Consider the following 17,500-nt stretch of genomic DNA (forward strand, 5'->3'; position numbering starts at 1 on the left):
ATAGGAGCTCAGAAGTGACGGATTTCCGGATAAAGCTGAAACCTCACAGCCGCACACACGCGGGAGGCCGGACAAAACCCCCGACTGACACCCTACCTTACCGGTACCTGTTCACTGCTAGGTCGACAGGGCACGGATTAAAGGAGATTGCCACTCCGCCAGAGAATCGAACCCAGGACCTCTTGGTTGTGAGACGAGCGCACTAACCACTGCACTAGAAGATCCGTGTGTGTGTGTGTGTGTGTGTGTGTGTCTATCTCTATCTGTCTATCTATCTATCTATCTATCTACCTACCTATCTGTCTATCTTTCTATATCGGTATCTATCGATATTTCATGCTAACTGCTCTTCTGAACTTGCTTTCCGCGGCCCTACTGTACCCGACTTTCAACTTAATGTGACGCAATGAGGTACATTGAACAAAGGCAGCCCCGACATCAGCTCCCTTACCCACCCCGGCTCGCCCACCTCCCGTAGGACTGCTACCTGGTCATGGGGAGCAGCCTCATTCATGTATCGGGGCTGAGAATAGGTGGATAACTGGCGGAAGTGATGCTACTTCAGCATTCACCGGATATCCTGGTGGGTGTCGCAAGAGTCGATATGAAACTCATCTGCCGTGTTAATAATGTGAGAAAATGTTGAAGGAATTATGAATGAGAGGTCATTTAGAGAGCTTGAAATCATAAAGGGAAATAAAGAGGATGGGCCACATGAGCAGAAGGAAGATTTATCAGAAAAGGAGAAGCAGGAGGAGTGAAGACCAGGGGCAAGAGTTTGGAGGCTGAGGAGGAAGCTGCGTACTATGAGAATTGATGATGATGATTGGTGATAAAAAAAAGGCGATGAGAAAGACGCACGGCTTCGTGACCCAGCCACGCGCACGCGGGGTCAGAGAAATTAAGAGATTGAAGTAGGAATACGTACATGCCTGAAATCTCTCTTCATAACATAACTCTCTCTCTCTCTCTCTCTCTCTCTCTCTCTCATATCTTACCTCCTCCGTCCGTTCATCCCCCGCGCTAACTTATCTAACACCTTTCCTTAAGAGTTTGACGGTAGGAAAGCAGAGCAATCACTGAATTTAAGATAAAAATTAAAAGTACAGCAGAGCAACAACATTCAATAGTAGAAGAAAATCGATTGCCTGTGAGGAAAAAAATGAGAGGAAGGGAGAGGAAGGATGCGGCGACGACCCCCGGATGTCCAAGTTTACGGAAATCCTTTGGAAAACGGTGGTCGAGTTCCGGTGGAGGAGAGGGGACAGGGAGGGTAGCGAAGGGAGGAGCGAGAAGCAAGGTGTGAAGAGGGTGCAGAGAGGGGGAAGGTGAGGATATCAGGGTCAGGTCTTGAGTGAACAATAGGCGTTGTACGCAGAGTCCGAGCAAGATGAGGCGCATTCCATATTTTATTTTTATCTTTCTCCCAGTTATATGCCATGGGGTTCAATCATAGCTGCCCCATCCACTCGTGTAGTTCCTCGATACCCGGCAAGTGGGTGAGTTTCAGCAGTGACTGGATGTTTGAGGGTGTAAGGTTTTGCTACCTTTACCATATTCATCTGTTCCTGAACTGCATCGCGCATCCTACAGTGAGACAGCCTGAGACAACAAACGATTTATTTTTAACGTTCCGCCTATATCGCCGGTAGGCTTTCTCGGTGGGGCCTGGTGGTCGGCCCTAGCCCGTTATGGGGTAGGCAAGTGTTAGCAGTGGCGCCATCTTGCTTGAATATATAAAATTCTATACCGAACTCACCTCAATGTGCGATTTACGGGATGTAATACGGGATTGGTGAATATAAGGAAGAAGCAGAATAAGGAGAAAATGGAAGTGGCTCCAAAGTGACCACCATATCATGATCAAAGGAGATGTGAAAAGTGGTGGCGGTGAATGGGTGGAGGGAGCAGGCCAAGGAGAGCTCAGTGCTTTTTTTGAAATGTTACCCAAACACAATAATAAATCCTACTCACAGTCCACTTATGATTAGAGGTTTTGATATCGCTATTGAAGGGCAGAGAAAGAAAAAGAGCGACACTCCAAGATAAAGAGTAATATATCTCCCTAGCGTAAGAGCCTAGGTCCGGTTGGGCTGGCTGGACGTCGAGGCAGAGGGACGAATCCATGACGCGGCCGGGACATAGCACCCGCCTCACCGCTAGCCCACCCTAGAGCCGAGGGTGGCGCGGCGGGCGTCGAGGCAGAGGCGGGATGGTGGCTCGAACAGGGGCAGCGAAGCATGGTCGATCCCACAATAGGGCTTCCGGTGGGGCTCTACCTGTTGCCCTTCATCGCGGGGCTCCTCACTACCTGCCGCCCTCCGCCCCGCCCCACAGTATCATGCGACCACACTCCCCGTCGCCTTTCTCCATCACCTAGCTGTCATTTTTATATTTTAAAGCGATCCCCTCTGAGTACATATTCATTTTCTTTCACTTCTTTGCTCCAATTACCTGCCATCTTTCAAAACTCCTCTACTAAGTTGTCTCTTTCTAACCTCCTCCCTAGATTATTTGTTTTCTCCTCACACACTTTTCCTTTCTAACTTCATCGATGCGGCTGCAGCCTGTCTCTTATTCTCATTCGTCAATACATTTCGGAAAAACATAATCTCGTTCTCATCCATTAAATTGTCTTTTATGCACGCCCTCCACCTCCCCACAGCATGCAGGTCGTGTGTGTGTGTGTGTGTGTGTGTGTGTGTGTGTGTGTGTATTTATGTATATATGTACGGTATGCATATATGTATGTATGTATATTCATATTTACAAAAACTGCCTACTAATTCTTTGCAAACGGTCAGGCAATGTGTGACAGAGGTGCTACAGGTATGACAGGTCTCTTATTTATATGGTCTGAAGGAAGATCAAAGGCTAAATGATTACTATGAAAAGAAGCCAACACTATGATATAATAAAATCAAACCAGAAATGTTGAAAATTACTCTTATTTTCCGCAGCGACGCGGCAACGGCTGCCCCTTATTTCTGCGTGTCTGTTTTAACGAAAGAATCAACGGTAAAGATGAAGGAGTGATTCCTCCAGTTTTTAATTTACCAGGAGTCTATTCTTAAGATCATATTAATTAATGATTAAGAAGTTATTTTCCGTGTTTTTTAATTGCAATTATGTGTATCGGATTAAATTCACAATGATAAAAAATACCCCGTAATTTCCAGCTGTTTGACGTCTGTCATACGTAATACTGTTGAATAAATTATGAATGGTCATGCACGGCAGAGAATAATCGGTGGGCAACACACTAACACTATATACCGAGGACCCAACTGTGACAGTCGGGATTAATTAGTGGAAGACGTAGATAAAAATATTGTAACACATGCAAACATGGAAAACATCTTTTCCTACTGTTTTCTCTGAGTTTCATTAGTAAGTCTTGCAATTTATATATAAAAAAAATGAATGCAACGAGCGTATTAAGTGAAATGTCGTGCTTCTCAGTCACATATCTTGTTATAAGATTAGGTATTAAAGTCGTGCAAAGAACACTACACTAAAATATTATAATGCACACTGGACAAGCAGGGCGTACAATCAACGGATCTATACTTAGAGGGGACACTAAGTCATTAGAGTACTGGGACTACACAGACGTTAAGCACAAGGAGCAGCGTAGACAGTAAATACTTGGAAACATACACCAGGCGCACAAGGCAGCACATACATACACTAGTAGGAGTAGTGACAAACTAAGACGGTACACACACTAGACTACAAACACTAGGGCTGGCGTGGCTTACCGTTTCTGCTCCATGCCCTTCTTCTGTTGTCTGAAATTCGATATGAAAAGTCTTCAGTGAAGTTTATAAATGTTTCGCACATCGCTCCACCTTCCAACAACCCTTCTCACTCTACCACTCACTGCCGCTCGCTCGACGCTGGGCAGAACGAGCGATTACTCAGTTATTATAGCACATCAATAAAACCACAAAAATTGCGCTTGTGAACGCTCCGCGTCACACGTTTAAAACATGGGAGAATTTCTTGGGAGAAGTCTTCCGTTGCCACCTCGCGCCGTGCGTCGGTGAGGCAGTGTGTGAAGAGTGCGACGTGTCTCTTACGATTGTCCCTGATCCTGTCGCCGCGCCGCGAGCAACCACGCTCCCGTCACCTCTACTCGCTGCTGCACGAGAGCTCAAGTGAGGTGTGTGGCTAGTGACAGATCACGGAGTGGGGCTGGTAGAGGCCGCGTGTGAGCGCAAGTCCCGAGACGTGTGATGCCGCTCAATTAAAGCTTTTGTGTGACATGCGGACGACCGGCCAACATGTACGCCGGCGCGGTTACCAGATACAGACTTCCGCAGACCACTTCCTCTTAATTTTCTTGCGCTAGGTGAAGGTCCTCTCATTTGAAAGGCTGGCCTATATTTTTTATTCATACACTCAATGCAGGATAAAAAAATCTTTTATTTAGTATGTAAGGACTGAACGAAGGAAAACAAAGACTTTGGTGAGGCTGTGGCAACTGATTACAGGGTTGTCAGTCATTGGACGCGCGCAGAAGTGACCCCACAGGAACCTCTGACGTCAGGATCAAGGGGAGGAGCTTCGCACGGGAAACAAAAGGCAAGCTGAAGAGTGACGCAGCACGCAATGACGCGTCTCATTAGTATGTAAACATCCTACAATGAAATGCGGAACTAAAACTTTTCGCGAGGAACAAGGAGTCCCGGGATGAACAAGAGGAAGATGTCAGAGGCAATCTTCAGTCTCACCACGGCGCGGGGCGGGGAGGCAGGAAATTAACATTTCAACACCATGAAATTCGAGCAACAAGTGGCAACGTTACACCCTACACACAGCTTCCTTCAGGAAAACGGTACACAAAAAAATACCCTCGGCGTTGTTGTTTTCTATCAAATATATCGGTATATATGAGCACACACACACACACACACACACACACACACACACACACCGTAGCTCAATGGTTAAAAGTCCTGCGCTGTCAGGTTTCGCGGCCTGACAGGCGGAGGTTCGAGCCCCGCTCAGGCCGGGATTTTCCCGCTCACAAGAAGTGGTTACTTTCCCCCCCACCCCCCCTTGAGCAAGAGGGATGGGGTTTTGGTGTGTGGATGTCCTGGCAGAACCCAGAAATCGACTATAATGAGCTTGCTCTTGTCGGGAGGGTTGTTGCTGGTGATTGCGAGTCCAACTCGTGATCAAGCCGTGGTGAATTACACACACACATCGCACATAATCAGGGACGCAGCTACACAGATGCAACAATTAGCTCGATACCATTTTGTTTAGGAATTACAATATTAAAAAAAAACTTCCTTATATAAATCAAGCCTTCTATGTTCTATCCTTCCACTCTCCTCTTCCTCCTCCGTTTTGCAGCACCTCACTTCTATACGAATAGGATTCTTTGCACAATCTTTCCTTTTCCGCGTTACCCCACAGTACCTCTCAACAAGCATCACAGTCATGGATCAACAAGTCGACATCACATCTCTGTAGCCTACTAATTCAGTCTTATCATGACTATATTCCGCCACTCTTTTTTTCTATAATCTCTCTCTTACATCTCCCCCTGCCCGTTTTTTCCGCTCGGCTGGCCAAGCTTCCGGCGATTCTCATGGCGCAAAGCCGGCACGCCCATCCCAGCCGGGACTCGTTACCTTCATTATCACCTTCCATCATCATCACTATCATTGTTTTCATCACTATCGGCCTCCCCTATCACCACCCACCCGCCCGCCTCCTGCTGCTCCTGTTGTCGCCTGTCGGGGATGTTATTATTGGCGTCGGGTCGCTCACCCAGACCACTGTATTAATTTGGATTGACTGTCGCCGTAAAGTTTTGTTGTAGCTTGTCTGATTGTTCTTACGTGTCTTTCTCCAATACGTCAGGGGTCGCTTCAATCAAAACCTGCTATCTTTTATCTGGTCAGCGGCCTCAGAGTTTCCTTGCTTTGTTGAGAGTGACTAACCTTTGTCTCCTCCTCCTCCTCTTCCTTTTCAAGCCCTTTCCACCCTCATCCTTATGTGTCTTATCACTTATTCAGGATGTACTTGCCCTTTCCTTTCCAACCCCCACTATTGTTAAACACAGTCCTCAGGATGATCACATGTTTATAGTAAAGTTGTAATATTAAATTTGTAAATATGTTTAAATAAACATGATATTATAACTTTCTTGTTTCGATATTTTTTACTTAACATCCGCTCTTTTTTTCTTTCATCAATCATTCACTGGTCATTTATTCAACATATCATGAACCATACACTGTAGTATAGCTAAAAAAGCAAACAGTCAATACATAATCTTCGTCAGCAGCTCATAGTTATCCAGCTGGCCCCTATATTTCGCAACATCACCACATGCAGCAGAGACATGTCGGCTAGATTTCCGCCTCCCAGGCAGATCTTGTTCCGATTCGCTGTGTGTGTGTGTGTGTGTGTGTGTGTGTGTGTGCGTGCTCCATACCGATTAAAAACAGAATATTCACGTCACGGTCTTCGCGTCGTTCTGATGTATTGGCAAGGCTTGGTTCAGCCTGCTGGAGTCCTTGGAAGAGGGCTTGAAAGATAAATCGGCGAACGCTTCTCGATGAACATTGTGACTCCCTCTACTTTGAGTGTTTTTTTAGTATGTATTTTTTTTACTTTACCCTTTTTCAAGTTTACTCTCCAGCGTGTTTACTTTCTGCCTTGATTTTGCACTTCTCTGGAAATTTACATAAGCAATTACTGGCCAGACCTTTCGTGGCTCACTTCACGGTCAGGGTCTTCACGCCTCCTCCCAGCACGAGCGCTCCACACGTAAAGTGGCTCATTCCAGCAACTCTTTTTTTTTCTCCTACAGCCAATGGCAAACATGACTGGAGTGTGGCGCCACCATCTCCGCACCCTCTTTCCTACTGTGTGTGTGTGTGTGTGTGTGTGTGTGTGTGTGTGTGTGTGTGTGTGTGTGTAATGTACAAGTGACGGAAAAGGCATGGATAAGTATCGTGGTTCCAAAGTAGAATTTGGAGCGAAAAATATCGAACATCCGGAGGTGACAGCTCAGACGTAAAAAAATATATATATATATATATATATATATATATATATATATATATATATATATATATATATATATATATATATATATATATATATATATATATATATATATATATATATATATATATATATATATATATATATATATATATATATATATATATATATATATATATATATATATATATATATATATATATATATATATATATATATATATATATATATATATATATATATATATATATATATATATAAAACATTTGAATACGTGGTTATAATTGATATTTGGAAAACATCTTCCAACAAAACTAAATTAAGAGAATCTTATGATACAAAAAACTCTTTGGAGGTGAAGGTGAAGGTGTTCGCTGCTTAGTGGTGGGTGAAGTGGAGGAGCTGAGGCAAGATAAAGCTCTATAAGAATGATTTATATGATAGAGGCATTGACAAAAAGAGGGGGAACGGGGAGGAGGAGGAGAAGAAGGGGAAAGAGAAGGAGGAGGAAGAGGAGGAGGAGGGGAAAGAGAAGGATGAGGAGGGGAAAGAGAAGGAGGAGGAGGAGGAGGAGGAGGAGGAGGAGAAAAGAGAAGAGGGAAGATGGTTGATTTGAGAACTCCATGAATTAAACAGGGCATATATACTGACCGTCAAGGTAGTGTAGGGATTGTGTAGGCGGCGGGTGAGGCGTGGTGGAGGACGTGTTGGATGGCGAGGTGGTGGTGGCTGAAGAGGAGGAAGACGAAGCTGTGGAGGGGACGGCTGCCTGCGAAGGAAGGGAGGCCGATGGCACGCAGGAGGGTGGCGGTGGGGCGTGCGTCGAGGAGGATGAAGAGCTCGGCGTGAGTACTGGGTTGAGGCGGTGCTCGGGCATGGGGCCGCCGTACCCTTCAAGGAACTCGTTGAAGTCCGGCAAGCACTCGTGAAAGGTGGAGGGCACGTGGGCCAGATTCGCAGACTCTTCCTCCACATCTGAAATGAAGGAAGAAAACATTCGCATGAGAATAGGAGTCTTATTATTGACGTTACTGCTGCTGCTGCTGTTACTAATACGTCTGCTACTACTACTACTACTACTACTACTACTACTACTACTACTACTACTAATAATAATAATAATAATAATAATAATAATAAAAATAAAAATAATAATGATAATAATAATAATAATAATAATAATAATAATAATAATAATAATAATAATAATAATAATAATAATAAATCACTATTTTTATCATTACTGCAACAAAAACAAGACCAAAGAAAACAATCACCTACTTTTACAAAGACAGTCAAATATGACAGCAGCAGCAGCAGTAATACGTAGAAAGGACAAATATTTTACTACTACTACTTTATAGAAAATACTACTACTACTACTACTATATAGAAAATACTACTACTATATAGAAAATACTACTACTACTACTACTACTATTGCTGCTGCTGTTGCTACGTTAGAAATAAAAGACGTAACAACACACATTCATTACAACATGGATTTTTTTTCTACAGAAATGCGAAATCACTGTCACTTGGCCGCTTAATCAATGAGAGTTGCTTTGCTGTGTGTGTGAAGAGGAAATCAGAGAGGGAGGGAGGGATGAAGGCATGGAGGAAGGAAAGAATATAAGGGACTAGAGGGAGAGAGGGAAACGCTGTTTGGTTGAGCGAGGACCTTCAACATCAATGAGTATTCGCAACAATAGATGACCTCCAAGGGATGCCAGTCACATGGGCGCTCCTCACTTCCTGCTGCCGCATTATGCCGGAGGCAAACACAAGATATTAGCACAGTGATCTTGTTTCTGGGAATTAATGCAACACTCAACTGGAGTTTTTGTATCACAAACGAATTATAATCTCAATACTTCTCATTCAGTGAAAAGCTGTTTCATACTAAAAAAAACTGTTGCAACAGCAGGTGTCAGACTTCAAGTAGCGACGTTCATAATCACAGACAGTTTTCATCCTCTTCTCCCTACCTTCCCATTTGCGGGGAGGTAGGAGAAAGGGAAAAGAAGGGGGCGAAGAAAATCAACGAGGACCAAGCTGATGGGAACGTTCTCGCACAGCACGCATGTTAACAGACATGGCACGCACCGACACGGAGGGTAAAAACTTACTTTGTCATAAAGTGGTCGACTGTACCCGAGACACGCAAAATGTTGTCTGCAGCGGGATATAAAATGGCTGGGGGAGACAGGAAGCCTCGAGGGATGGGAGAAGACAAGGGACCAGTCGAGTGCCCGAGGGAGCACCCGGGGCGTTAGGGGGCAGCGCGGGCACGGAGGGCGGCGGCCTGAGGAAGTAGTAGGCGGGACGGATAGCGACGGCGCGGGCAAGAGGAAGTAAGAGTGCTGGTGTGGTGTCCCAGGCGTGTTCCCCTTCAGCGGGTGCCCTTTACCCCCGGCGCCTCCAGCCTCCCCCCGGGCGGTGTTTCACCTTGAGGCAGCGGCCGCCTCTACCACCGCTCTCTGGCTCCTTCCTCCCCCTCTTCCTCCCATGGCTCATGCTCGTAATTCACACGCCCCCGTCTCCCCTCTGCTTCCTCACCCCAAAAGCTAAGCAAGCTTGGTGAGGTGGGAGGCAAGGACTCAACTTCAAGTGTATCATTACGGCAAAGTTTTCCTAAGCAGCTGAGTTGACTCCACACGTTGCAGTCATTAAAAGTTTGTCATTCCCATGGTGACACAAAAAGCCTTGGATCTTTTCCACATTAATACACCAAGCTTGGTGTTTCGTCTTCCGCCTCGAGTGTGAGATACTTCCGGAGGGCGGCTGCAAGTAGAGAGGATTACTTTATATGGTAAGGTGTTGAAGTCTCCATGGAACTGTCTCCACACTAGATCAATACCTACAAATTTAGGTTTACATAATTTACCTCTTAAGCAGAGGTAGGCTAGAAAACCACGTAAGTAATGAAAGTTGCTTGTGGAAAGGTGAGTGAGAGAGTGAATATGCGAGTAAGGAAATGCGATGGAAAGAGGGAGAGAGGGAGGAGCCTGTGTGTTTGTGGCGGCGGCTGTCGCCCCACGCTACTTACCTCCATCATTTGGACTCACCGCCCGGAACTAATGACTAGGGTAAGGCACAGGAGGGAGGCGTTCGAGGTGCAGGTGGAAGGGGGAGGTGGCCGCAGGGCACAGGTGGAGGAGGAAGAATAGTGGGGGAGGAGGAAGGGTTAAGAGTTGATGTGGGAGGAGGGGGAGGAGGGAGGTGCTGTGACCGCCGGGGAGTCTCTGGGAAGTTCCGATGTAGAAAAGCCTGGAGGTGACGGGGAGTGGCGGGAGGGCAAGCTGAGTTTCAGGAGAGGTGAAGTGGCGCTGCAGGTGAACGGTCGTTTTTACGTCACAAACAAGTTGTAACTCAACTCATTTCAGCAAGTCAGACATCAGGTGAGCGATTCTCACCTGTCCCTCGCAAAAAAATCAAATGAAGGATAATGTGACAACTAGTGGTCGTGGACACTACAGAGACTGTTGATAAGTGAAGCAAGGGAAAGGCGGAAAAAGAGGTAAAATAGAAAAAAAAAGTAAGATGGCAGGAGTAAGAAAGGTAGTAGGGGCGACCTCTTGGTGTCTGGGAATAACGGGAAGACACAACAATTACCTGACCCGGGGAACGTAATGGCCGCAGAATCGTAATATGGCAGCCGCACCAACGTTGGCAGAAAGGTTCTCGCACATTATTACCGAGGTATAAGTACAGTCAGAGGGTAAAAAAGGATAGTGCCCAAGATGTGCAGTGTGTTCTATTTTTACATGTTGGTCGTGGATATGCAAGATATTGTGAGAGAATAATTAATTCCAGTGAGACAAGCAAACAAATATTTCTTACATGTCCTCTTTGAATCATTAAGGAAATGCAAGGGAAATAACAGCGTAAAAAAAAACGAGAAAAAATTGTGCAGGAGTGAGTCTGAATTCGGCACATGCGACGCCTTCTTTCACAGAGCCTTTGTTTGTGCGTAAACCTCCTAATGAGTGCAAACAATCCCAAAAGCGGCGTTAAACCAGAGCGTTGAGAGCAAACACACTCTTCCCTCCTAGAACAGACTGGAAGCAATTAAACGACACCACTGCCGCGACAGGGGGTGTTGGCTCGACCACACACGTGATAGATAGGCAGACAAGTAACTTTAGCTTCTTGTTAAAGAGATTACTGTCATAAGAAAGAGAGAGAGAGAGAGAGAGAGAGAGAGAGAGAGAGAGAGAGAGAGAGAGAGAGAGAGAGAGAGAGAGAGAGAGCTTTCTGTTGACATTAGACTGGTGTGGGTCGGCCGAGTGTGGCGTCCGTGATTCCTGTCAACACCACCTCGACCCCGCACACGTCACTACGAGGCGAGGTTGATGAGGCGTTCTAATGGCGGTGCTTAGGAGACTATGATGACACTACTCACCACCGCCACTATTAGCATCATCAACATCAACGGACCACAGCCATAACTGTCATCGTTGCTATAACTGCTATACCCGTTACCATCGCTACTTTTTTTTATGCATACGGTCATCACCACAAATACCTCCGCTACAAAACCATGTCCATCTTCATCATCCTCCCATCATCAAACATAACCATTGCAAAAGCATATTTATCATTCCCATTTAAAGAGAAAGAGGGTCGCATATAAAACAAATGAATATAAAGTGGATAATTTCAGGCTAAAGTGTCTGTCTTCACCATCGTTCCCTTATCATAATTTGAAAACCTCAGAAAAAAAATGTACCCTTCATGTAGCAGTGGATGCAAAGTGGATAAATCCAGGAAATGCTCCTACCCGAATTGGGTAATGGATAAGTGGAATGAATTAAGCAGTTAAGTATGAAGTTCGCGCAAAAATGATTAAACGGTTAAAAGAGATTATATATATATATATATATATATATATATATATATATATATATATCTATATATATATATATATAGATATTATATATATATAATATATATATATATATATATATATATATATATATATATATATATATATATATATATATATATATATATATATATATATATATATATATATATATATATATATATATATATATATATATATATATATATATATATATATATATATATATATATATATATATATATATACATGTATATATATATATATATATATATATATATATATATATATATATATATATATATATATATATATATATATATATATATATACATTGGTATATAAATATATATATATATAGATATATTGATATTTATATATATTTATATATATATATATATATATATATATGTATGGGGGGGTGTGTGCGTGTGGATGGGAAGAAGAGATGGTAAATAATTGATTCTCTGGAGCTAACGTGTGCAGGACGATTGGTCTCTTGTGGTATTCTAATATTCTTGTGTTTCCTCGTTCATTCTTTTCAGAAGGTAATAAATGGTTATTTTACTTACTATGACATTGACAACCAACACAAACAACACCTGCTGTTAAAAAAAGCTATGTTGCCATTATTGGAAACAACTTTCCGTAGCCATGAATTTAATGTAGTTCCTTCTAGCATAAAAGTGAGGATATGGATGAAGCAAGTGAGGGGCTGTGAGGGCTGGGGTGGGTGAAGAGCGTGCTCGAAAGAGCTACTTATCAATATTGTGACAAAAATATCTAGTACTGCAACAACAACGATAACAACAACTACTATTATTACTACTACTACTACTACTACTACTACTACTACTACTACCACCACACTTACTCCTAGCAATTTTTTGTTAGTTAATCAGTTGGTTACGTAGTGTGTGTGTGTGTGTGTGTGTGTGTGTGTGTGTGTGTGTGTCTCTCTCTCTCTCTCTCCTAGCGCCCCGCTAACACTTTACCGTAGAGCCAATACGGTAGGTAGTTTGTGAGGTGGATGGGGCTGCGGTGGCACACACTCATGGTGGCGGGGACGTTTTCGTGGCCTGGATATCACTGGATGCACGCCTCCAATCCAAGCTTGTCCACCATGCAAGGATACGAGATACCCCTCTGACCTAGGACATTCCACAACACGGTGACACGAGCAGAACACACGAGCATGTACACGTTGATGAGAAGAACTGTCGCTTGAATATGAAAGGTGGAGCACAACAGTTGATGTAAAGTGAGCCTCTCGTCTTGGAACTGAAGTGTGGAGATAAAAGGAGAACGCACAGAGGCTGACGCTACGTGAATCTCTTGTCTTTGGAATTGTCGCGGGGAGATGGATGGGTGGCACAGAGGCTGATGTAAAGTGAACCTTTTGTGCTTGTAATACAATCAAAGTTATTGGGAGGGGCGGGGAAGGGGCATGGTCGAAGGAGTGCCACAGAGGAGGGTGCCCACGGACGGCCCCTCGGACGACTGAGGATACTCCTGCTCATTGGCTGGTGGTCCCTGGCACTTGTAGTGTTGCCATGACGTATTAACATAAAGAGATTATTGTCCCACATGTAGAAATATTCTTATATAAAAGCGACACTCTGTGTCCTGGGAAAGAGCAGCAGTAGACAAGTTTAAAGCAATGAGGTATTCAAATCATGGCATATAAAACTATCCAATCTTTTTTGTGTGTGTGTAAATACGACACAAAATATAATTGTCTTTGCGCTTTACTGATTTTTTCAAGATTTAACAAATTATTTTGTTACGGAGAGACTGGGTTATGAATTTCTTTGTAAATTCCTAACATGAGTGTTCAGATTTGTTGACATGGGCGCAGTACCTACATGCAGAAACAAAAAGATCTAACAAAATGCGTAAATATTTTATGTACATATTAATTATATATTATTACTTTCCATATCCCAGGTGGGAGCACATTTTTACCTTAAGTTTAGTCACCATAGTGTGAGAGCATGCAATGGTACATGCGTATATACATACTACATATATGCATACATGCATGCGTACATACATACATGCATACATTTGTAAATATATACATACACCTTATAGTGTGTGTGTGTGTGAGTGTGCGCGTGTGGGAATACACTGTATTAAGAGTACCTCACCACAGAGCCCAGGAAGAAGCCTTCTCCTGATTGCTTTTACTTTGCCACGTCACCGACCCAGATTGACGTTTATCAAGGTCACCCACGAACCATATAAGTTCTCAGAAGTTTGTCAAATAAGTAATTATCAGTCATTCAAAAGTATTCAAACAGTTACACAAATGTAATTCATAGACATCATGCTATCGCCATTTTTCTTTTTGTTATGTGTAGCAGACCAGTGTGTTGGGCTAGCGTTAGTCTGGCTGCTGGTTGAGCTATCGTCGCTCTCCGCTGGGATTTCCTGTCTTATTATCATTGTGTTGAAGCTCCTCGCTGCGTTTCTTCACACGGGCGATAAAGCAAGTGATAAGTGTTGTTGATAGCTCGAGCCTGAATCTAGACAGGATGCTGAGGGTCCCAATAGTGACTCGATAGAGCCCTGCTACCACCATCACCACCAGAGCCTTTACCACCACCAGCCTTAGTCACCAGCACCACAACAATCATCCTCACCTATGCCAACACCATTAACATTCCAACCTTCACTATCACAACCAGGGCTGCCTCCCTCATTATAACGACTCATTTCTTAATTGCTAGCCTGATACAGGTATTATCAATGAAAGTATTATGAAAATAGTAATGATACAACAACAACAACAACAACAACAACAACAACTACTACTACTTCTACTACTACTACTACTACTACTACTACTACTACTACTACTACTGCTGCTGCTGCTATTAATAATAATAATAATAATAATGTTGATAATACTAGATACATAATGAGCCAAGTATCAAGATGAAAATCGGCATCACTACAAAACAATATTCGGCTGCGCCACCGACGGGCTGCAGCAGGCCCTTAGGGCCCTTAGGGAGCCCCATCGGTACAATGGTCGAAACATGTAGCCTTATTTTCAACGTTGCGTATATCAGTTAGAACATCTCACCTGCACGTCGTAGAGGCTAATCAGGTTATTCACCCGACTCAGATGAGCGTGCTTACGCGAGAGGCGGCATGAGAGCTGGTCTGATTGAAAACACCTTTGCACAGTTTGACAACCAAGATACAGAGGAAATGACGAAGGAGGAGATAAAGCCAAAGGCGGAAGGCAGAGTGGTACTTGGGAAAAGAGAGCGAGCGGGTTCAAGGCAAGCGCAGGACATCCGGCTGTTGTGGTCAGGAAGAAGTCAACTGTCCAACAACGGGACCATCACAGCGTCTCGGTGGGCCTCAAGGACGTCGCGATGTACACTCTTCCTTAATACACATCCCATCCCCCGTGGGGAAGGTCAGGAATGGTCCTGTCGCAGATATCTAAAGTAGCGTTCTGTGCGAGGGCGCACTGCACTGTGGTGGCCTAGATGTTGGGCCGAAAACTCGAATCAAAGCCTCTCTCATGCCGTGTTGTTGGTTTAGCTTTTCCATGTGCACTTCACACACGTGACGTTTTGTTTAGGATGCTTAATTATGCATTCGTTTACAACAGTTTCTGTGCTCGAATTTGTGAAAGACAAGCACTCATTTACGACTTGCTCTTACTGCATACAAACAGTTGGGAATTGTGTAGCTTGGGCGGACGGAAATGTTTTCTTAGCACAATTCAATGTAGGCTTCACCACTAGCGAGTCAATCGTTAATGAGGTGGCAATCTTCAAAAACGCTCTGAGAAGCAGGCTGTATGCCCTTGGTGGTTCTCTTTTGACTAACTGACACTTGTTGTGGGCGATAAAACATTCAAACCTTTCTTCCATTGTATGGTTAGATACGATGCCTGATGTAGACGCTATTGACATTGCATGTGATGTGGTATTTAGGACATGCTTTACGTAATGAATGAGACACTAGCTAAACAAAAATAAAATTTGCACAAACATACAATACCGTTGCAAAATAGCAAAAACGGTGTTTTGAAACAAGCAAACACACACACACACACACACACACACACACACACACACACACACACACACACACACACACACACACACACACACACGTTTCTTTGAAATTAATAACATTCCCAATAACTTTTAGCTTTTCTCTACCGTATGATCCATAGCCTTTTAATTTCCTGCATAAACAATCCCGGTATCTAATTTCCATACTAGTTACTTTTTTTTTAACCACCTACTGTATGGAGTTGAAATTAACTCTCTCTCTCTCTCTCTCACACACACACACACACACTCCTCCACCCCGCTCTCTCCCTTTCCACACCCTACACACTGGCTCACACTTTGTTCTCAGCCTTACCGCACTCCCTCTCTCCCTTCCCATCCGTCCATTTCTGCTATCCGGTGGGACTTTAACCTCCACGTTCATATGCTTGATCACGCGATGACCTGTCTGGCTTACAAGTCATTACCAGTGCTTTAATATTCCAGCACCACCAGCACCAGTAGCATCAGCGCCAACGCCCACCCATGTCATTCCAAATCATGCCCTCACACCGCGTCAGGCATGATTGAGCGAGATTACGTAAAACAATGAAAATCACTGATATCGAAGTTAAGAAAAACCGGTACACTACATGTATGAATGATCTAAAAATATCAGAACTTGCTTTAAGAATACATGAAGTATGTATTGCTAATTGCCAGATGGGGGATGTGCCTAAAAGATTTAATGGTGCAAAGTTATATTGAAAAGTAAAATCAATTATCTCATTTTACCATTTTCCCGTCGCAGGAGATTTTGTAGCGGGAAGGGGAGGAAAGGTGACATGGGGAAAAGAGGAGGGGAACAAGTGGAAGGTCAAAGTGGATGGGGATAGGACGGGTATAGAAAAGGGAAAACGAAAGGAGAATGTAAGGAGAGAGTATGGCCTTATAAGACACGTTCACTAAGCAATATTTGGCTAAACCAAACCATATAAGAAGCAGGAAAAATATAGGAAACCCCCAACTAGGAAAGAAATCAAAAAAATGCTACATGAAGAGAGTGTGGGTGGTGGTAGCGGTGGGTGGCAAGGTAGTGGTGGTGGTGGGCCAGGAGGGGCGGAGTCGGGGTTACCAACTTTTCACAAACAAGGGTGGAGGGCCCATGTCCACATCCGGCCCCGCCAAGTGCTGCAAGTGCTGTTAGGTCCTAAAGTAATGGCCGTTAACGCTTGTCATTCGCATTTCACGGGGGTTGCCATGACATTCCTCCTGAAGCGAGGAAGCGACACCAACTCGACCTCCTTGACTTCACCCTTTTCTTGCTTCTCTTACTCTCTCCTTCTCTCTTTATTCTAATCCATCATCACAGTGTTGCCGGACAAAGTTCCGGAGGCAGCTTCAACCTTCTAGAAACGCTGCTCAAGATTGGTGTCCTGCCCCGACCCAGTGATATGGACCACCACAGCCACCCTCACCACCGCGGTGATCCTCGCGTCGCACCTCACTCTATAGGACCTTTTTACTTACCACACACACACACACACACACACACACACAAAAAAAAAAAAAAAAAAAAAAA

At 43.9% G+C, this 17,500-nt stretch overlaps 1 protein-coding gene across 11 annotated transcripts in view; it reads right to left on the reverse strand.

The window, feature by feature from the left end:
- Positions 1-17,500, reverse strand: part of LOC126998780 (protein C-ets-2-like) — a 267,281-nt gene that overhangs the window by 14,066 nt on the left and 235,715 nt on the right. For 10 of the 11 annotated variants that reach the window (XM_050860815.1, XM_050860812.1, XM_050860813.1 and 7 more), the window contains 2 exons: positions 7,681-8,004; positions 3,762-3,791 (listed from right to left, as the gene is read on the reverse strand). In XM_050860815.1, the coding sequence (XP_050716772.1) occupies positions 3,762-3,791; positions 7,681-8,004 (354 nt within the window). The remainder of the gene's footprint in view (positions 1-3,761; positions 3,792-7,680; positions 8,005-17,500) is intronic. The other variant, XM_050860811.1, reaches the window with a different exon arrangement.

The sequence above is a fragment of the Eriocheir sinensis genome, chromosome 15 (assembly GCF_024679095.1).
Source record: "Eriocheir sinensis breed Jianghai 21 chromosome 15, ASM2467909v1, whole genome shotgun sequence".
Lineage (NCBI taxonomy): Eukaryota > Metazoa > Arthropoda > Malacostraca > Decapoda > Varunidae > Eriocheir > Eriocheir sinensis.